This window comes from Carcharhinus amblyrhynchos, chromosome 2, assembly GCF_965287045.1.
Source record: "Carcharhinus amblyrhynchos chromosome 2, sCarAmb.v2.hapA, whole genome shotgun sequence".
Lineage (NCBI taxonomy): Eukaryota > Metazoa > Chordata > Chondrichthyes > Carcharhiniformes > Carcharhinidae > Carcharhinus > Carcharhinus amblyrhynchos.
This window is the reverse complement of record NC_137325.1, coordinates 23,004,090-23,023,793: the sequence shown is the minus strand read 5'-3', so window position 1 is coordinate 23,023,793 and position 19,704 is coordinate 23,004,090. Positions and strand designations below refer to the sequence as shown.

The 19,704-nt window shown below is 43.2% G+C and overlaps 1 protein-coding gene across 3 annotated transcripts in view; it reads left to right on the top strand.

Moving 5' to 3' along the window:
• Positions 1–19,704, top strand: part of ctnnd2b (catenin (cadherin-associated protein), delta 2b) — a 1,166,477-nt gene that overhangs the window by 966,111 nt on the left and 180,662 nt on the right. For all 3 annotated transcript variants that reach the window (XM_080203490.1, XM_080203498.1, XM_080203509.1), the window contains one exon: positions 5,210–5,342. In XM_080203490.1, the coding sequence (XP_080059616.1) occupies positions 5,210–5,342 (133 nt within the window). The remainder of the gene's footprint in view (positions 1–5,209; positions 5,343–19,704) is intronic.

Sequence of the window (19,704 nt, the reverse complement as noted above, 5' to 3'; positions counted from 1 at the left end):
ACTCCGCACAGACAGTGACCCAAGCTGAGAATCGAACCCCGGTCCATGGTGCTGTGAGGCAGCAATGCCAACCACTGTGCCACTGTGCTGAGCCCATCTGGGTTATTCTGAATACATAATTACACACCCATTGGGCATTATTGTCAGGACATCAAGCATTAAGCACTAATTACTGTGTATGAACATGTTGTAACGTATCATCTAAATCCTGCTACGTATGAAAATTAATATGAGAGATAGCCGTTGGTCAATGCATCCCACATGCAGCAGCCAATTCTCAAAGCCTAGAATTGTCTATCAGGGTGTATCTACAATGCTGCCATCATTTCTAGTGAATGGTTTTTGTACATTATGTACATTATGAGTTTTATTCTGAGCTCCCTATATACAGGTTTTGTCCTTAAATGTGAGAATTGTATTGACTAAGACAGGGTGATTTGACCCATGGGAGCGCTTGGCCATTGTGGTGGTGCTGCGTGAATGGCTAATTCTGCTTAATTTCCCATGCATCTGACTGCCTACATCCTTGGGTTGCCAACCCTCCAGGATTGTTAGAGACCAATCTCTTGGATGCTGTTGCAACCTGGGAGAAAAATCTTTGTGGCCTTAAAAAAAAGCACAACTTTTATTTTCTTTGACACTTCTTTACTGGTTTTAAAAATATTGAAGGAAAATGGGAAAAGCTTGTTTGACCCAGAGGGTCAGTTGACAGATTATCTTTTAAAAACCTCCAGGAATGCATCCAACCAGAGTTGGCAACCCGTCCTTGCTCATATTCCTGCCTGCAATATTTTTGCATGCATCTCCTCTATGACTGTATTGCTCCTTCATGTTCTTGTATCTCCACAGTAATAGTTATTTTGTTTGTTTAACTGTGCAATAAATCTCACCACATCCTGAATTGTAGGACCTCTTCAAGTAACACTTTGCTGCATTTGTTGCACAATTTCTGCATTAATTTGCAAGTCTAACAAACAAATATCTGGGGTGTCTTGCAAGCACTTGCAGGGCTTGGTTTTGAAGTCTGGCTTTCCTCTGCCCTTGGTTAGTCTTTGTGTTCAAAGTTGGCCCTGGCCCAGAGGTAGCACTTTCACCTTTGAGTCAGAAGGTTGTTAGTTCAAATCCCACTTCATCAGTTGGAACACCTTGGGCCAGAATCTCTGACCTCACTCGCAACTGGGATTCTCTGGTCCCGTTGCAGTAAATGGAGGTTTGGTTGAGCACCAAATTGTCTGCTCTCGTTTGCTGTTAAGGCAGGGCATGAGTGACTGGAGAATTCCAGCCATGATCTAGGCTGGTACTTCAATACTGAGAAAGTGCTATACTATTAGAAGTTCCATCATTTTGTTAACATCCTAAACCAAGATTTCATCAACTCTCCCAGATGCATATAAATGTTTCCAGAAGCTGGAACTTCTGGTAACCTGGTCAATATTTATCACTCTAACAATATTGCTAAATTAAAGATATTCTGGTATTATCACATTGCTATTTGTGGGACCTTGCTGTATGCAAAAATGCTGCTAGTGTCTCCTACATTGCATCAATGACTATACTTCAAAAGGTACTTAATTAGTTGTAAAAAATTTTTTCACAGTAACTTAGAATCCTACAGTGCAAAAGGAGGCCATTTGGCCCATTGAGTCTGCACTGACCACAATCCCAACCAGGCCCCATCCCCAAGCTAGTCCCCCTGACACTAAGAAGCAATTTAGCATTGCCAATCCACCTAACCCGCTCATCTTTGGACTGTGGGAGAAAACCGGAGCACCCAGAAGAAACACTGGCAGACACAGGGAGAATGGGCAAACTCCACACAGACAGTGACCCAAGCTGGGAACTGTACCTGGGTCCCTGGGGCTATGAGGCAGCAGCACTAACCACTGTGCCACACATGGAGCCATGAAAGGCTATATTTAAAAGCAAACCTTTCTTGCTTTCTAAATAAACAGTTGCAATTCATAGCTTCTCTAAGTTTTGATATACTTGCTTTAGTGGCATATCAGCTATTTGATAAATGTCAAAGGGTGAAGGCACATTGTGAATAGGTTTTTTAATGCTGCCAATCAAACTGTGCTCAGGAAAACCATATTTTAAAACTGCATTTCTCCATTTGACTGGTTTGAAATTCGGAAAACATATTTTCAACCTTTTTGACAAAAAACTGTGGCACTATTATTCAAAATAATCTGCATGTTTTGCACAGAAATGCTGTGAAATGTTACTGTTGTAAAAGAGGAATGTGAAATGTACAGATTTATTTAATTGTTGGGACTGGTGATTATATATTTGTGTGTAGTTTTGAGGTCTGCTTGTACTGTTGTTAATTTAACTCAGATGTTTCACAGGGCACTTGGTATTCTTTCCTATTCTGCTCCTTCTGCATAGCAGTTCATCCTTTGCCCACCGACCAACACTAATGATTTCACACTACTCTAATCAACTTCCTTAATGTAACATGCTCCCAATGGACACAACTTCTGTCTCAATCCAAATCAATACAGTTTGTTCTCCCTTCAATCATCCAGTGGAAACCTTGTTTCCTTCAATTTTTCAAAGGCACAGTTTCCTTGTGAGTCAAACCAATGTAGTACATGTTTCACACAGATTCTTAGCCTCTGGTATCAAGAAAAACTCCCACATCACCTCCACTGCTGAAGTTGCCTCCAAGAGGCCTATTTTGTTTCTTTATGCTCTGCACTTCCTTGCCCATAACTCTAGCATGAAGCTTAAGCACCTTCAAGACGAAAATGTTGTTGCTGTATTGAAGAAGGTTGGTTTAAATTTCTGGTAATCTCAACCAGATATGAGGAAAAGTAAATATGTTGTTTCAGCTCTGACCCCCAACCTTTTACTGTCTGCCTTGACCTTTTTTTATTGCTCCCGATTTTATCCTGAGCATAACGGTTCCTCTCCATGAACCCTTTCTTTTTTTCTCTTCCAAATTTCCTCAACTCCATCCGGTGCATTCTTCCACACACTCGTCCCCACTTCATTGAAATCAGAACTCAGCACATGAGCTTCACAGGTTCATCTTCTCCGGTACCTCAATGCTATAAAAACTTTACCTTCTTCAATCTTTCTTCCCTTTTACGATTTGAAAAATGCAGGCTGATGTACCTCCAGTTTAGTTTGAATCATAGAATCCCCACAGTGCAGAAGGGAGGCCATTTGGCCCTTCGAGCCTGCACCAAGAACAGTCCCACCCAGACTCTATCCCCGTAATCTCACCTATTTGCCCTGCTAATTCCCCCTGATACAAAGGGGCAATTTAGCATGGCCAATCAACCTAACCTGCACATCTTTGAATTGTGGGAGGAAACTGGAGCACCCGGAGGAAATCCATCCAGACACAGGCAGAATGTGCAGACTCCACACAGCCAGAATTGAACCCTGGTCCCTGGCGCTGTGAAGCAGCAGTGCTAACCACCGTGCCACCCTTTTGCTTTGCAGTCAGTCTTGTTCATGCCTACATTACAGGCCTCCGTCTGGTATTCATAGTAAGAAAAAAGGCAGACAGTAAATTAAATGCAAATCCAAAGAATGGTGTTATTTAAAAAGGTGGGAGGAAGAAACCAGGAAATTACAGACCTTTTAGTCTAACATCTGCTATGGGGAAGTTATTGGAATCTGCAATTAAGGACAGAGCGACTAGGCACTTTAAAAAAATTTAAACTGATGAGGGAGCGTCAATTTGGATTTGTTAAGAGTAATTCATGACTAACAAATCTAATTGACTTTTTTTGAGGAAGTAAGTAACACAGTATGGGAGGCCCTGTGGTGCAGTAATAGTGTTCCCTACCTCTGGGCCAGAAGCCCTAGATTCAAGTCCCACTTCTGAATTTGATGGCTGTGGAAGGTGCATGGCCAAGCATGTTGGTTAGCAGCCTGTAAATCTTTCCAATACACCCAGTCACAAGCAGTAAGAGTGGGAGAGTCTCCAGGTCAACCATTTTGCAATCCAATGGAAGTCCATGGTTGCTATGGTACCTGAAGGAGGAAGGGGAGCAACTGATAGGGTAATGTCTATGGACATAGATGGATTTCAATGGAGATTTTCCATTTTTGGAGCAAAAGAGGATAGATCTGGATATGTTTTATATGATCTAAAACTAGGAACAGTGGAGGTCCAGATAGATTTAAGGGCCTATATAGAGAGATCACTAAAATGTAGGTGCAAAAAAACGTCAGAAAGGCTAATACTCTTTATAACTAGAAGTCTAGATGTAAAAGAGGGGAAGTTTTCTTACAGCTTTTACATTACAATGCCACTGTGGAGGACTTAATACAATTCTGGGCACCACGCCTTAGGAAGAACTTATTGTCCTTGGAAGAATTGTAATGTCGATTCACAGAATATTATGAACATTCTAAGGGTTAGATTTTGAGGAGAGATTGCACTAAAAAGGTTTGTCTTCCTTGGGATACCAAAGACTAAGGAGTGGTTTGTTTGCAATTTGAGGATTTGGAAAGGTTAGGGTAGATAAAAACTTTTTCCACCAGTGAGGCATTCTGGAACCAGGGCACATATCCTTAAATTCAGAGGCAGATCACTCAGGAGAGGTGTTAGGAACGTCTTTCACAGAAAATAATGGATGGTCATTTAATAATAATTTGAAATCTGAGATTGATTTTTATTTTTGCCCAAGAGAGATATTAAGGGATGTAGAAACAAGGCAGGAAGGGGGAGTTCGGATGCAGACCAGCGCAATCTCATTGAATGGCGCATAAGACTCAAGAGGCTGACTGACCTACCTCTGTTCTTATGCCGTCCATTATTTCATCACTGTTTACACGTTTCCTCAGCTGATGTGTATTTATCTACAGTGCTGCTATTCCTCCCCTCATTGTACTCCAAACCACTTCATTTGTATATGTGCTTTGCATTGCAAGATCATAACAAAATGGCAAATGGGTCATGTTTTGGACTCACTTCATTGACAAATTTAGAGCGATGGAAATAACTCATTGATATGAGATAGAACAGAATTATCAAAGCGACGCCACATGAAGTTTGGTTTCTACATGGCGAGGTACATAATGCCCATGTTCTAAAGCTCATTGACTGTAGCTAAGAACCAAACCAGAGATGAGAGATGACACAGATCTCACCTGTTCGGGACGTCTGTGTATCATGTGGTAAAGGTTGTGCGTTGTTTCTGTTGGACAGTTCAGAATCATTCAGTATCACTTCAATATATTCCCACAGGGAGTTTGGTTGGCGGGATCCAGAGCTGCCAGAGGTCATCCAGATGTTGCAGCATCAGTTTCCTTCGGTGCAGTCCAATGCAGCAGCCTACTTGCAACACTTATGCTTTGGAGACAATAAGATCAAAGCGGAGGTGAGTACACTGTGCACATTGCCCATACAGTTTAAATGAATAACCTCCTCCTTAGAAGCAGCAACATTCAACCTGCCAGCAGTCAACTGTGCTTAGCAATTAGTTGCCCATTAGACGATTTGATTAATGCTTTTCCATCACAAATGGTGGAACTGAAACCCACTTATGAAGTCTGCCCACGTGCCAACAATAGTTACAGTCAATCCCTAATCAGCATCAAAAGTAATTATTATTTATTTTGGAATCAACGTAAGGTGATATTTGCTAATTATACCTTCAAACGCTATTCACTCAGTTCCCCTCGGCTGAGGAGGTGACTAAGCAACAAGGAAAAATGAAAATTTACTGAGTGTGTGATGATGGCAGGTTTACAATCTATTGTGGTTGCCAGTGGACGCAGCATTGGAATGTGGTGTGCCTGTTGATGGGCTGTGTTTACTTTGTTTATGCTATTGTAGGATTTCAGGGTCCTATCAACAACACTGGAATATTTAACGACCTCTAAGCAATGTTGTTCATCCTCAGTTTCTCAAAACTTACATTCAGCCACCCTCTCCTTCCACTTTTTTCGGAAAGTTCTGATGGACAATGTGCAAACTCCCATGAGTGCTAATCCTTTGATGTACATTGTTTTAGAAATTGTTGCTAGCAGTGGACCTGCCAGTCTTGGAGCTCGTAGGTCAGCCATGGCTCAGGGGTAGCATTCCTGACTCTGAGTCAGAGGTTCAAATCTTATTCCAGGGGTTTGAGCCCATAAAGCATACTGACATATCAATGGAATACAGTCGAAGCTGCTGTCTTTCAGGTGAAACCCCATTTGCCCTTTCAGGTGGGTTCCATGACACTATAGAAGAGGAGCAAGACTTTTATCCCTGGTGTCCCAGCTATTTTTTTACATCAATACCAATATCACTAAAGTGGATTGTCTGATCTTTATCATAGTGCTGTTTGTGAGACCTTACAATGCATAAATTGTCTAACTTACTCTCTAGCTTACAATAGTATTTATACTGCAAAAATACTTCATTGCTATATAGCAATCTGGTACGCTCTGATGTCTGAATAAATGCAAATCCTTATATCCCTTTATGTATCACATCGCACTGTCCCTCAAGTTATTTTAGAGAGAGATTGACCGATGCTGCTTGCGCTTTTCATTGGATAAAAGTGATGTCCAACACATTTATAGTCTAATATGTTATATTTTAAAGTTTCAAACATTTTATTAGCGGGATCAGTCAAGGATTTATAAAAGTCGGACCGTAATCTGAACCACATGCAATATCGGCCGCCACTGCTGCAGGATCCAGAGTTGCCAGAGATCATCCAGATTTTGCAGCATCAGTTTCCTTCAGTGTAGTCCAATTCAGCAGCATTGATGGGGAATTTGGCACTTAGCCAAAACTCCATTCACTGCAGCGGGACTGGAGAACCCCAGCTGCGGTCAACGTTGGAGAATCAGGTCCACCGTTTGGTTTTTAAGCTAACCATCCAACCTATGTATTAGCTTGTGGGCACTTTACAAGGCAAATCATCTCTTTTGTTTTCACTGGGATTGGATATTATTCATTTCAACCAATCAGATTAGTTGAATGTTAGAAGATATTAACTCGATGCTCTCCAACTGTCGATTGCACACAAACCTTGAAGCTGATTTTTATTTTCATTGAGCTAATTGCTCCTGCGCTGTGCATCTTACAGATATGTTCATTCAATATTCATCCCTGAAGAAGTTTTACATATAACAAGATTAATATCAAAGGGCGCTTCTATAGCATACCCTAACGTGAAGGGATACCAGATCTTGTTGTAGCCACTTGTTTTGTAGCTGAGTTGGTTTTCCTGCTGTGAATACCTTAGCTAAGTTTGTCTGAGGATTCCTGTCACTGCTTTCTGTAGAGTTGCCTAGATTTCGAATCAGCTGAGAGGATAGGATTAGAGTGATGATGAGCTTCATGCAATTTGAAGAATTCCACTGAGAATCCCATATTTTATATTGTTTTACAACAGTGAGCTATAATGTATCACCCATCCGGCTCCAACGCTTTGAATCTTTTCTTTTTGCCCTTGTGTTCAAATCCTGCATGGCTTTGCCCCTCCCTATCTCTGTAATGTCCTCCACTCTCTGATATTTTTCTGCTCCTCCAGTTATAGCCTCTAACACACCCCAAATATTCATTGCCTCACCATTGGTAACCGTGCCTATGTTCCAAGCTTTGGAGTTAGATCATAGAATCTTGCAGTGCAGGAGGCCATTCAGCCTATCGAGTCTGCACTGACTCTCTGATAGACCATTTTACCTGGCCCTATCCCCATAACTCCACATATTTATCCCACTATTCCTCTAACCTACACATGTTCGGACAGTGAGAGGCAATTTAGCATGGCCAATCCATCTAACCTGCACATCTCTGGAGTGTGGGAGGAAACCGGGGCATGTGGAGGAAATCCATGCAGATACAGGGAGAACCTGCAAACTCCAAACAGACAGTCACCTGAGGCTGGAATTGAACCTGGGTCCCTGGTGCTTTAGGCAGCAGTAGTAACCATTGTGCCACCCTTTCCCTTCCTAAATGTCTCCACCTCTCCTCCATTACATGCACCATACCTCTGGAATTCTCCAAGGATCTATTCTCAGCTTCCTCCTCTTTTATCACCATGCTGTTCCTTGAGACGTTGGGTTTCACATGTATGCTGACAATACCCAACTCCACTGCACCACCACCTTGCTCAATCCTTCCATCATCTCTGACTTGTAGCACTGTTCCTGACATCCAGTACTTGATAAGCAGAAATTTTCTCCAGCTAATTATTGGTAAGACCAATAACCTTTAGGTCCCAACCTCTGACTCCATCCCTCCCCCTGACCAGTGTCTGAGGCTGAACTAAACCATTCACAGCCTCCGTGTTCTGTGTGATTTGAAAATGAGCTTCCAAACCCCTTTACCATCAAATCCGCCTAATTCACCTCTATGCCTTTGTCTGCTTCTGCCTCTGTTTCAGCTCATTTGCCATTGGAACTATCATCCATGGCTTGGTTACCTCTAATCTTGACTATTCCAGCGATGTTCAGGCCAGCCCTTTATTTACCAACCTCCATAAACTTAAGTTTATTCAAAACTCTGCTGCCCATACCCAAGTTCACCGTCACTTCTGTTCTCCATGACCTACATGGGCTCCTGGTTTGACAATGTCTTGATTTTAAAGTTCCTATCCTTGCTTTCAATTTATCGAATATCTGGAGTCCCGCTTGCCTTTGAGACCTCTTGAACGTTCTTAATTTTCATATGTAGCCATGCCTTTGGCTGTCTACGGTACAAAGTCTCACAACATCAGGTTAAAGTCCAACAGGTTTATTTGGAACCATGAGCTTTCGGAGCGCTGCTCCTTCATCGGGGTGAGTCAATTGATGAAGAAACAGTGCTCCAAAAGCTCATAAAACTGTTAGATTTTAAACTGGCATTGTGAGACTTCTTACTGTGCCCATCCCAGTCCAACACCGGCATCTCCACATCATTTCAGCTGTCTAGAACATAAGCAATGGAATTCTCTCTCTAAGCCTCTCTGCCCTTCTTTAGGCAGTTCCTTTCTATTTAATTTTGGGTTGATATTTCATTGTTGGGAGCCATGATTGGGGCTGCCCATGGCCAAAAACCAGTGGCATTGATTGACTCTGACTGCGAACCAGCCTAGAAGATGAACAATCTGAATAGTAATCAACAATTGGTTCTCAAGAAAGCTACAACAGTTTAGAGATGAAATATATAATGAAGTAGATATAAAATCTGACAAAAGTCAAAATCTGACACAAATGTTAGATAAGTAACAGGCATGACTATGACAAACAGTCTGACCACTGCCATTCACATTCATTAACATTGCCATTGTTGAATCCTTTACCATCAGTATCCTGGGAAGATCCTCATCAACCTGAACCTTAACTGAAACAACCACATTAGGAGTGTGGCTACGAGAGCAGCTCTGAGTCACTCCACTAATTCTTCAAAGCCTTTTCACCAATGAGTGGTAATACTCTTCCCCTCTTAAGACAAGTACAGCTCAAACACTTAAGAAGCACTTTGTAGTCCATGGCAAAATAACCTATTTGCTCAGCACCCCACCCACCACATTAAATGTTCAGTCCTTCTACCGCAACAGTGGCTCATAAATTCCACCCAGCATCAGAAAGTCATTGCCCGCTGGAATTACAGCAGTGTGAAGTGCACTTACCTGCTCTGCAGAACTTTGTTCAAACCTCTGCTGGAGCTGAAGGCTCCTCGAAAGGAAGTCCTCAAAAGCCACATTATAGTTCAATACCAGTAAGCTCAGGGAGGTGAACATAGAAAATCAGTGTAGAAAAGTCTTTTCTATCTATATGTGGGCATAGTTATATTAAAATGTTACTTAATAACATACTTAAGTCTCCCACAATGGCTACCTTTCCCCAAGGCCCTCTCCCCATTTCCCTCTCTCCATTAACCGCTCCCCATGAGTATCCACACGGCCTTCTCTCTATGGCCCTCTCTCCATTGCCTCTCCCCATGACGCTCTCCCCATGATGCTCTCCCCCATTACATTCTCCCCATGACTGTCTCTCCATGGTCCTTTCTCCATAGCCCTCTCCCCCATGAGCCTCTCCCTATGACTCTCTCCCCAAAACCATCTACCCATGACCCATTCTCTATGGCCTTCTTTCCATGGCCCTCTTCTCATGGCCCTCTCCTGTGACATTCTCCCCATGATCCTGTCCATGACGCTCACCCTACGATGCTTTCTCCATAGCCCTCTTCCCGTAACCCTCTCCCCATAACCTCTCCTCATGCTCCATGGCCCTCTCTCCATGGCTCAATCAGAGCCCATCTATTTTTTCAATTTTCTCAGCAAATTGTTTAAAAACACAGCAGGAGAACTTGCCAGTGACACCAGCAGATACCGTCTGCTTTACCCAACAGGGATGACACTACCAAAATTGGCAAAATTCATCCAATGTGTTTAATTGTCTAAAGGTGGTGGACATTAACTAAGAATATGCTGGTACCCTGTAAATAAGAACATAATTTGTTAGTTTGTCCTCTTTCTTTGTTAACTTGATATCCTCAAAAAGTTTTTAGTTCTTGGAGAAGGAGATCTTGTTGTATCAGATGTCAGAAAAAATCCCTGTGGAATCAATTTTTATGAAAGAAATGAAACATTCTGCCTTGACAAATAATAGAATAGAAGACTCAATGATTATCAGATTTTGAAATAAGATACTGCATATCTCAATGCAACTGGAGGATTAAAAACTGGCAGAATGGAGATAGAAATATCTTTAGCAGACTTGGCTATTACAGCAGAAGAACATTGGAACAATAATGATGAGAAAATTAATCCCAGGAACGCCCGAGGTACAGTTGATAGGTGCTTCAGGTGTGACTTGGTGAATCATTATGCAGTGAACTGCTCAAAGCTAAGAAGCAGGGCTCTTGAAATGAGACATGGCAAATAGAATTCTGACGAAGAGGATGAATACAGTTATGAATTAAAACAAATAGTACTGGCCACAAGATTTAGTCCTGTGATGAATGTGTTAGATATGATGAATGTAAAAGATTCCTTTAACTGCGCCGTACTAGATAGTGCTTGCACTTAATCAGTATAAGGGACAGAGTGGAATTTTCCAGCCACTCACGCTAGTGGAATTCTCTGATCTCACCATAGTCAACAGAGATTTGGCTGAGCGCCAGATTCTCCATTCTTCCTTGCAGCAACAGCAGGGCTGAATGGCCAGGATTTTCTGGCTGTTATCTTGACTCACTAAGGATTGATGCACAGTTAAGTAATGTGAAGGTATTAATTGCTTTAAGATTTATGATGACAGCACATTGAGGTTACAAAAGAGAGTTGTAATTCCCGTTAAAATACCTGGAGTAAGCCATTTTATAAGTTTTATGTAGCATCTGATGAGATGCCCGTGCTATTGAGTTAAAATTTGTATGAAAATAGCATAAATGGAACTTGACAGAGAGCATGATTACTCAATTATTTTGGGATGTCAGTCAATCTATTCGTAAAATACTTTAAATGTGAATCTGTACGATGGTCATACTGAGTAGAGCATACCTTTTAAATGTTATACAGATATTTGTAACTTGTGGGTTAATGTATACAATAAGAGGAATGTTTTGCAATATAAAGCTTTGGAGCCTTTGAAATTTTGATGGTTAAAAAGAAACTTTTTTATTTAAAGGGGGAAAAGGAAATCTATCAGTTATGTTCAACTGTAAATATGTGATAGGCATTTTCTCATGTGTAAATACAATTACACTGAATCTGTATCTGAGGAACAAGATAGATGGATTTTAGGTGTACCTCTACAACTAAAAGCCATGTGTGAAGATTAGCTCCAGCTTTATCCTTCTTGGGGCGAATGGGATCAAAGGTTCTAAGGAGAAAGCAGGATTAGGCTATTGAGTTGGCCGATCAGCCATGATCATGACAAATGATGAATGGCGGAGCAGGCTCATAGGGCCAAATGGCCTCCTCCTGGTCCTATCTTCTATGTTTCTATGTTTCACCACCAGGCTTTCTGAATTATTGCACTGGGTTCCCCTAAGCATCACCCCTAAGCAACGCTGCCCCTGATCTTTGTAGTGGTGAATCAATTAACTGCTACAAGTGGTCTAATATTCTACGTCAAGGCATGGTGGAATATCAGCTTCTGCCCTCAATGCTTCAGTCTGAAGCAGAACTCAACTTGAGGTGGTGGTTAAGATAGATTTGCAGGGATCTGTTGGGATATAAAAATAACAGTAGGATGTTTGAGAGCAATATTATAGAGTGATAGAATCCCTACAGTACATAGGGAGGCCATTTAGCCCACTGACCACAGTCCCACTCAGGCCCTATTCCCCTAACCCCTGCTAATCCCCCAGACACTAGGGTCAATTTACCATGGCCAATCAACCTAACCCGCACATCCTTGGACAGGGAGGAAACCGGAGCGCCCGGAAGAAACCCACGCAGACACAGGGAAAATGTGCAAAATCAGCATGGCTCTGATCCATTCAAAGTTTTTCACTTGGATTTAATGAAGAGTGCTTTAATCCTGGGAGTAACCAATAATATTTGTAAAAGAGATACGTTTCCTAGTTAGCAAGAAAAATAACTAAAGGGCAAGATTTCAAGTTTTAAGATTTATAGTATAACAAACAAATGAAATGTAACATGGATCAAAATTGCTTAGCAGGCAACTACTAAACCAAACAAAAGATACTTCTGCATTAGCTAATTAACTCAATTGAAAAATGCCACGCAAAGCATTATTACTTCACACCATACTTCTCGTAGATGGGTAACATTTAAAGGTTATGTCTCAGATTAATTCCAGTTTCCGGCAGGCGCATTTCCCCTGCCGCAGCAGGTCAAATCTTCCAGTGTTCTTTGAAAATTGTTCTACTCGGCCTGAGTATTCCGAAACTTCCACCACCAAGCTCCACTGCAGTGACTCCATGGGTGGGATTTTACAGCCTCGTTCATTCAGAAACCATAAAATCCCACCCAAGATCAACAGACCTTCCCATGCCCCTCGCCTACTCCGATTTCCGTAGCGGGCAGGCTGGTAAAATTCTGGCCTGTGTTCCTTAAATCTTGAAAGCCCCGATAATCCTGTTCCCTTTTTTTTAGCAAAAACACGCAACTTTTTCAAGAATTCTGCTTGATTGTTAACATCAGTTCACCCAGCTTATCACAGCGACATCTGCGGCTTCTTCCTGACAGGAGTGATTCCTTTGTCTTTGTCCTGGCGTCTGCCACTGTTTCTAAAAAACCGCTATCTGAGTTCCTGTGAATGCTTTTGCTTGATCACCAGCAGGTTTTGGTCTGGGTCTCTTTCCCCATGTCAACCAGATCACATGGGCCTGTTTCCGGACAGAGTTGATATGATCACTACCCCCTTACTCAGGGCATTTCAAAGAAATATTCTATTTCAAACTAAATACAAGGATACATTTTCAAACATAACCATCTTGTAAAGTTCCATGTTAGTAAGAAGACTAATATTAACCAAGGCATTAATCCAGTATTCTTCACAACTTGTTAGCTTCCTGCCAGGTCAGTGCGGGCTTAAAATTTGAGCCATTGGCTCCATGTTAGAGATTCACGATCTTCAATTATAAATTGTCTGTCTTGTCTAACTGCATTATGGAGAATGATTAACACAGCTCCTTCTATGTTTGAAATAACATGTAGATTTATCTTCCTGATGTTCCTCACAAATGCAGAACAGAAAGCTATCTTATTTGACTCCAATTTGTAGAAAACATGAAGGGGGTTGCTCAGATTATGATGTTACAGCTAGCGTCTGCTTCAGAGGATTTCTTCAGGCACATTCCTTTTAATCACAAAATAGGTCTTCAGTGCAAGATGGAATCCAGACATAACCCTTGTTTAATGCAGCTTCCCTATCTGTCACCTTCATCAATTTTTCACTCCGCCTCCGTAAATTTGCATAGTACTACATAGAATGTACAACACAAAAACAGGCCTTCTACCCAACTAGTCTAAACTGGTATTTACGTTCTACAGAAGCCTTCTCCCACCCTTCTTCATTCCCTTAAACTGATTCACCTGAGCTGCATGTGGTGGCCGTGACTTCGACACACTCACCATCATAGAATCCCTGCAGTACAGAAGAAGACCATTCAGCCCATTGAGTCTGCATCATCCAGAATGCCACCCAGGCCCTAATCCCATAACCCCCCCCCCCTTATTATTTACTCTGCCAATCTCCCTGACGCTAGGTTCAATTTAGCATGGCCAATCAACGTAACCTGTACATGGGTGGGAGGAAACTGGAGCACCCGGAGGAAACCCACGCAGACACGGGGACAATGTGTAAACTCCACACAGACCCAAGGCATGAATTGAACCTCGGGCCCTGGTGCAGTGAGGCAGCAGTGCTAACATTGTGTCACCGTGCCGCCCCATTTTTTGGGTGAAAGGAGAAATTTATGTCTGTCGTCATGCCTGGAATTGCAAACCTTCTTCATGTTTTTTTTCTCTCATTCTCTTCACTGAACAAAGCTGTTGAAAGATTAATTCCACCATCTCGGTTCCCCCTCTAACTCTAGATAACTATGAATGGCCATTGTGCACAGCATCGCTTGCTAGAACAGGAGATTTCATGCCTTTCACAATCTGATACTTATCACTTTCAGTGTACAAAAGGACAGTTTTGATGGGATGCATCAGCATAGCCAGTGTTCCCACTAGAATTTGGCCATTGTTAGTTGTCAGCGGCAGCAGAAGGAATCTGTTATTTTTCTTTGTAAAGGCTGGAGTTAGAAGTTTGAAGCAGCAGTTTCTTTTCAGTAGTTCTCAGGTTGGTGGGTTCGCCATTTACAACACGAATCTGATTATGTAAATTGATAGCACACTCTTCAGTCATGTCACGCACATTTTACTCTTCCACCTCGTGGCAGCTTGCAGTGCATGGTGCAGTGTTTGAATAATGCAAGAGTCACAAACAGAATTTGGTTGCAAGCATGGAATTGGCGGAATTAACTTGGGTTGCTCATTGCTTAGCTTGTCAGGGACTATCAGGTGGGTTAACTGGCTATGGTCTTTATTACTGCAGTCTTCACCCTGGGTTACACAGACAACCAAGTTGGAACATAAATCATAAGCAGTAGAAAATGCAAAAAAAAGTTTTCTTCTTTAGCTTGATGTTTTGGCCCCCCCCTTTAGCCTGATTGGTAAGCAAGGATGTTAAAAGGACACTTTTTAAAATGTCCCCGATGGCACAGTAGTTAGCACTGCTGCCTCACAGACCAGGGACCCAGGTTTAATTCCTGGCTTGAGTCATTGTTTATGTGGAGTTTGTACATTCTCCCATGTCAGCGTGGGTTTCCTTTGGGGACTCCAGTTTCCTCCCACAGTCTGAAAGATGTGCTGGTTAGATGCATTGGCCATGCTAAATTCTCCCTCAGTGTACCTGAATAGGCACTGAAATGTGGTGACTAGCGGATTTTCACAGTAACTTCATTGCAGTGTTAATGTAAACCTATTTCTGACACTAATAAATGAACTAAAACTTAAATATAAGCAGAGGCAGACAAATATTGGCACCAAACCAATTATTCTTAGGACATTATGATATATATATATATATATATATAATTATAATCACACTGATGTGACAGGTGACCAAATATTTAGTCAAAGAGTTTGTGTTATGTTTTAACAAGGGTCTTAGAGGAGAAAAGGAAAATAGAAATTTAGAGAGAAATTTCTAGAGCATCGGGTCATGCCAACTTAAGGTATGGTTACCAACGGTGGTGCAAAGGAAGCAGGGGAAGGATAAAAGGCCAGGTTTGCTGGATCTCAGAGTAACTGGAGGGTCAGCGGGGCTGGAAGAAGTTATAGAAATGAGGGAGGACAGAATTCCAGGCAAATATCAGCAGAAATCTCGTTCTGTACCAAGGTTTGACACTTTCAGCACCACATAGAAATGTGGCTGCATTCCTAGTTGAAATGTTGATGACACCTCATCAGATACTTCCTTGGTAATTTCATGAACCAGACAATGCAAGAGGCTAATAATAGCTTCCTGATTTTCAATAGTCCCACTCTTTGATGTGATACTTTCCATCAAACGCAGGATGATGAGTTTTTTTTTAAATCAGTGGTTGATCAAAGAGTTCAATCTTGTCCTTGACCATCAATGTCCTGATTTTCAAGAAATCAGTGTTGGACATTGACAACTTCTGGCATTTAGTAAGATGATCATCAATGGATCGGTGCATCCCAATTCTTGGAAGGGTTCCAGACTTTCTCCATCATTGAAAGGCACATTCCTAATTTTTTGAAAAAATTTTCTGTTTTAATAATTGCAACTTTAATGTGTTTATACATTCAGATTGCAAAATGTCCGAACATGTTTCATTATTTAATTATGGCGTGTATAATTACCCTAACTCCATAGTTTCCTTGCAATCAGCAGTTTGTTAGCTCAGTTGGCTGGACGGCTGGTTTCTGATTGCAGAGTGAAATGTGGGTTCAATTCCTGCCTTCTCAGCTTTCCCTCTAGCCTGAGGTGTGGTGATCCTTAGGTTAAATCGCCACCAGTCAACTCTCCCCCTCAAAAGGGGCAAGCAGCATATGGTCACCTGGTGCTATGGCAACGTTACCTTTCCATTTCATAAAATTTGTGAGTTTTTCTTGGAAGGGCGACATCAACCTTTTACTGATTGTTGTTGAATTTTGATTTCTTTGGCTCAGTATCCAGCATTTTAAGCACACTGTTCTTGTAGAGACAACGGGTGCAATTCTCCCAAAAAAAATTGTCAGTGTCCAATTTATGTGAAGACTGGAGTAAATCACGTTTATTTCAGTGGGATTTCAGAGAAGAATCTCCCACACTCTGTGCATTACTGAGTGCACAAGTGTGATTCACTCCAGAATTCAGACAGGGATGCTATTCCCGCTGGAGAAGCTGACAGCACAGAGCTGAACGGGCTGCTTTGCATGTGCTGATAGCACATGCACAGTGGCCCCTGTTTGCCCACCTCCTGAGTGCGGGCCAGCTCAATCGCTGGCCAGCCCCAATAGTCACGCAATGCTAGCCCTCTCAACTCTCACGGCCCGATCCCTGGCCTCTCGAACATTCATAAGAACATAAGAAATAGGAGCAGGAGTAGGCCATCCAGCCCTTCGAGCCTGCCCCGCCATTCAATAAGATCATGGCTGATCTGTCGCTGCTCAGTTCCACTTTCCCGCCCTCTCCCCATAACCCTTAATCCCCTCTCCTATCAAAAACCCATCAACCCGCGTCTTAAAAATATTTAGCGAGGCAGCCTCCACCACTTCAACGGGCAGAGAATTCCAGAGATTCACCACCCTTTGAGTGAAGAAGTTCCTCCTCAACTCCGTTCTAAACCGCCCCCCTTTTATCTTGAGGCTGTGCCCCCTAGTCCTATTGTCTTTTTTGAGCGGGAAGAGTCTTTCCACCTCTATCCTATCCATCCCATTCATCATCTTATACGTCTCAATGAGATCTCCTCTCATTCTTCTAAACTCTAACGAGTACAAACCCAGTTTATTCAGCCTCTCCTCATAGCTCAACCCCCTCATCTCCGGTATCAGCCTAGTAAACCTCCTCTGCACTCCCTCCAAGGCCAAAATATCTTTGCGCAGGTGCGGCGCCCAAAAATGCACACAGTACTCCAGTTGCGGCCTCACCAATGCCCTATACAGCTGCAGCAAGACCTCCCTACTTTTATATTCAATCCCCTTCGCTATGAAGGCCAGCATCCCATTCGCCTTCCTGACCACCTGCTGCACCTGCAAGCTGGGTTTTTGCGACTCATGCACAAGGACCCCGAGGTCCCTCTGCACCGTCGCCTGCTGCAGTTTTTCGCCTCGTAAGTAATAGTCCTTCCTACCATTTTTCCTACCAAAGTGGACCACCTCACACTTGCCAACATTAAATTCCATTTGCCATTTCCTGGCCCATTCGCCCAGCCTATCTAGATCCTTCTGCAGAATCTCCACACCCTCCGCACAATTTGCCGTTCCCCCAATCTTGGTGTCATCAGCAAATTTCGACACTCTACACTCGGTTCCCTCCTCCAGATCATCTATATAAATGGTAAAAAGCTGAGGTCCCAGCACTGACCCCTGGGGCACTCCACTAGTCACCATCCGCCAATCCGAATAGCACCCGTTGACCCCCACTCTCTGCCTCCTATTTGACAACCAATCCTCTATCCACGCTAACACCCTACCCCCAACTCCATGTCCCTCGACCTTCTTCAATAACCTCTTGTGAGGCACTTTGTCAAACGCTTTCTGAAAATCTAGAAAGACCACATCCACCGGCTCTCCTCTATCCACCGCCCTAGACACATCCTCATAGAACTCCAGTAAATTTGTCAGACACGACTTCTCTTTAATGAAACCGTGCTGCGTCTGCTCTATCAAGCCACTCCCTTCAAGATGCCTCGCAATTTCCTCCTTAATGACAGATTCTAACATTTTACCTACCACAGATGTTAAACTAACCGGCCTATAATTCCCCGCCTTTTGCCTGGCACCCTTCTTAAACAACGGCGTAACATTAGCCGTTTTCCAATCATCCGGCACTTCCCCAGAATCCAGCGACGTTTGGAAAATAACCACCAAGGCATCCACTATCACCTCCGCCATTTCTTTCAGAACCCTCGGATGCATTCCATCCGGTCCTGGGGACTTGTCCACAATCAGCCCCTCCAGTCTGTTGAGCACCGCCTTTCTAGTAACAGTAATGTCATTAAGACCCTCCAGTCCTGGGCCCAGCTCCGATCTCCAGTAGCCACCTCTAACAAACCCCACCCCCCTCCGACCGTTATCCCCGGTATCCCCGATCCCACCAGTAGGCTGAACTGCCCACCCCCACCCCAGTGGCAGCCCTGATCACTGGCCTCCTTCCCCTCCCTCGCTGGTCCTGCCTGCAGAGTGGCAACGGGACCTCCCACACCTACCCGCCAGCCCAGCAGGCCCTGTCTCATCAGGCCATGCCCCCTGGGCCCCAACTCCCGTAGGCCCCACCTCTTTGGCACTGCCTCATGCCTGATGGGCAGTGCCGAGGTGCTCACTAGGCATTGGCACTTTGCTCCTTGGGCAGTGCTGGGGGCACAGGCTGGCATTGCCAAGGTGCCAATGCCCAGGGTCCCCCCCCCCCCCCACCCCCTTTGGTGCCCAACCTTTTGGGATGCACCGATTGCTCCCCCTTCACTCCACTGCGGACTGACCAGCAGCTCCCCAAAACTGTAAACCCTGCTGAAGTGAAATACCCCTGGCAGGGAGGGAAAGGCTAACAGGCCTGGAGACCTTGGTCCCGGGCCCGCTAACGATATTCAAAATAGATGTTCAAGCCTATTTGAATAATTTATGCGCTTCCCCGCAAATTTCCGGCATGAAGCTGACGCTGCCAAAAATCCGGCACCGGGAGATGTCCCGCGCGGAACCTGTGGATCGGGCCCCGCTTAAATCTCCCAGCCAGCTGCACTGATTTAAAACGCTGGCATTTTAGCACAGCGAGAATCTCAGCCAACATTTTTTGTAATGGTAATATGCTTGTAGAACAAGAGCCCTCATCTTTCCCATCAAAGATCTTCACTGCATTTGATGATGCTTTTAAATTTATTGATGTTTGTGTTGTAGGTTTATTTCCTCTCAGTCAAACTGGTCTCCACACAGTTTGTCAATTTCTGACGGACCACACTTGTTAATATTTTGTGCTTGTTAATTAAAATTCCTTTTTCTTGAAACCTGTATTCCCCAAAAGTAAGTGTAATTTTCTTTTGAGAGATCAGGCTTAGAGGAAATAAATGATCCCCTTGTC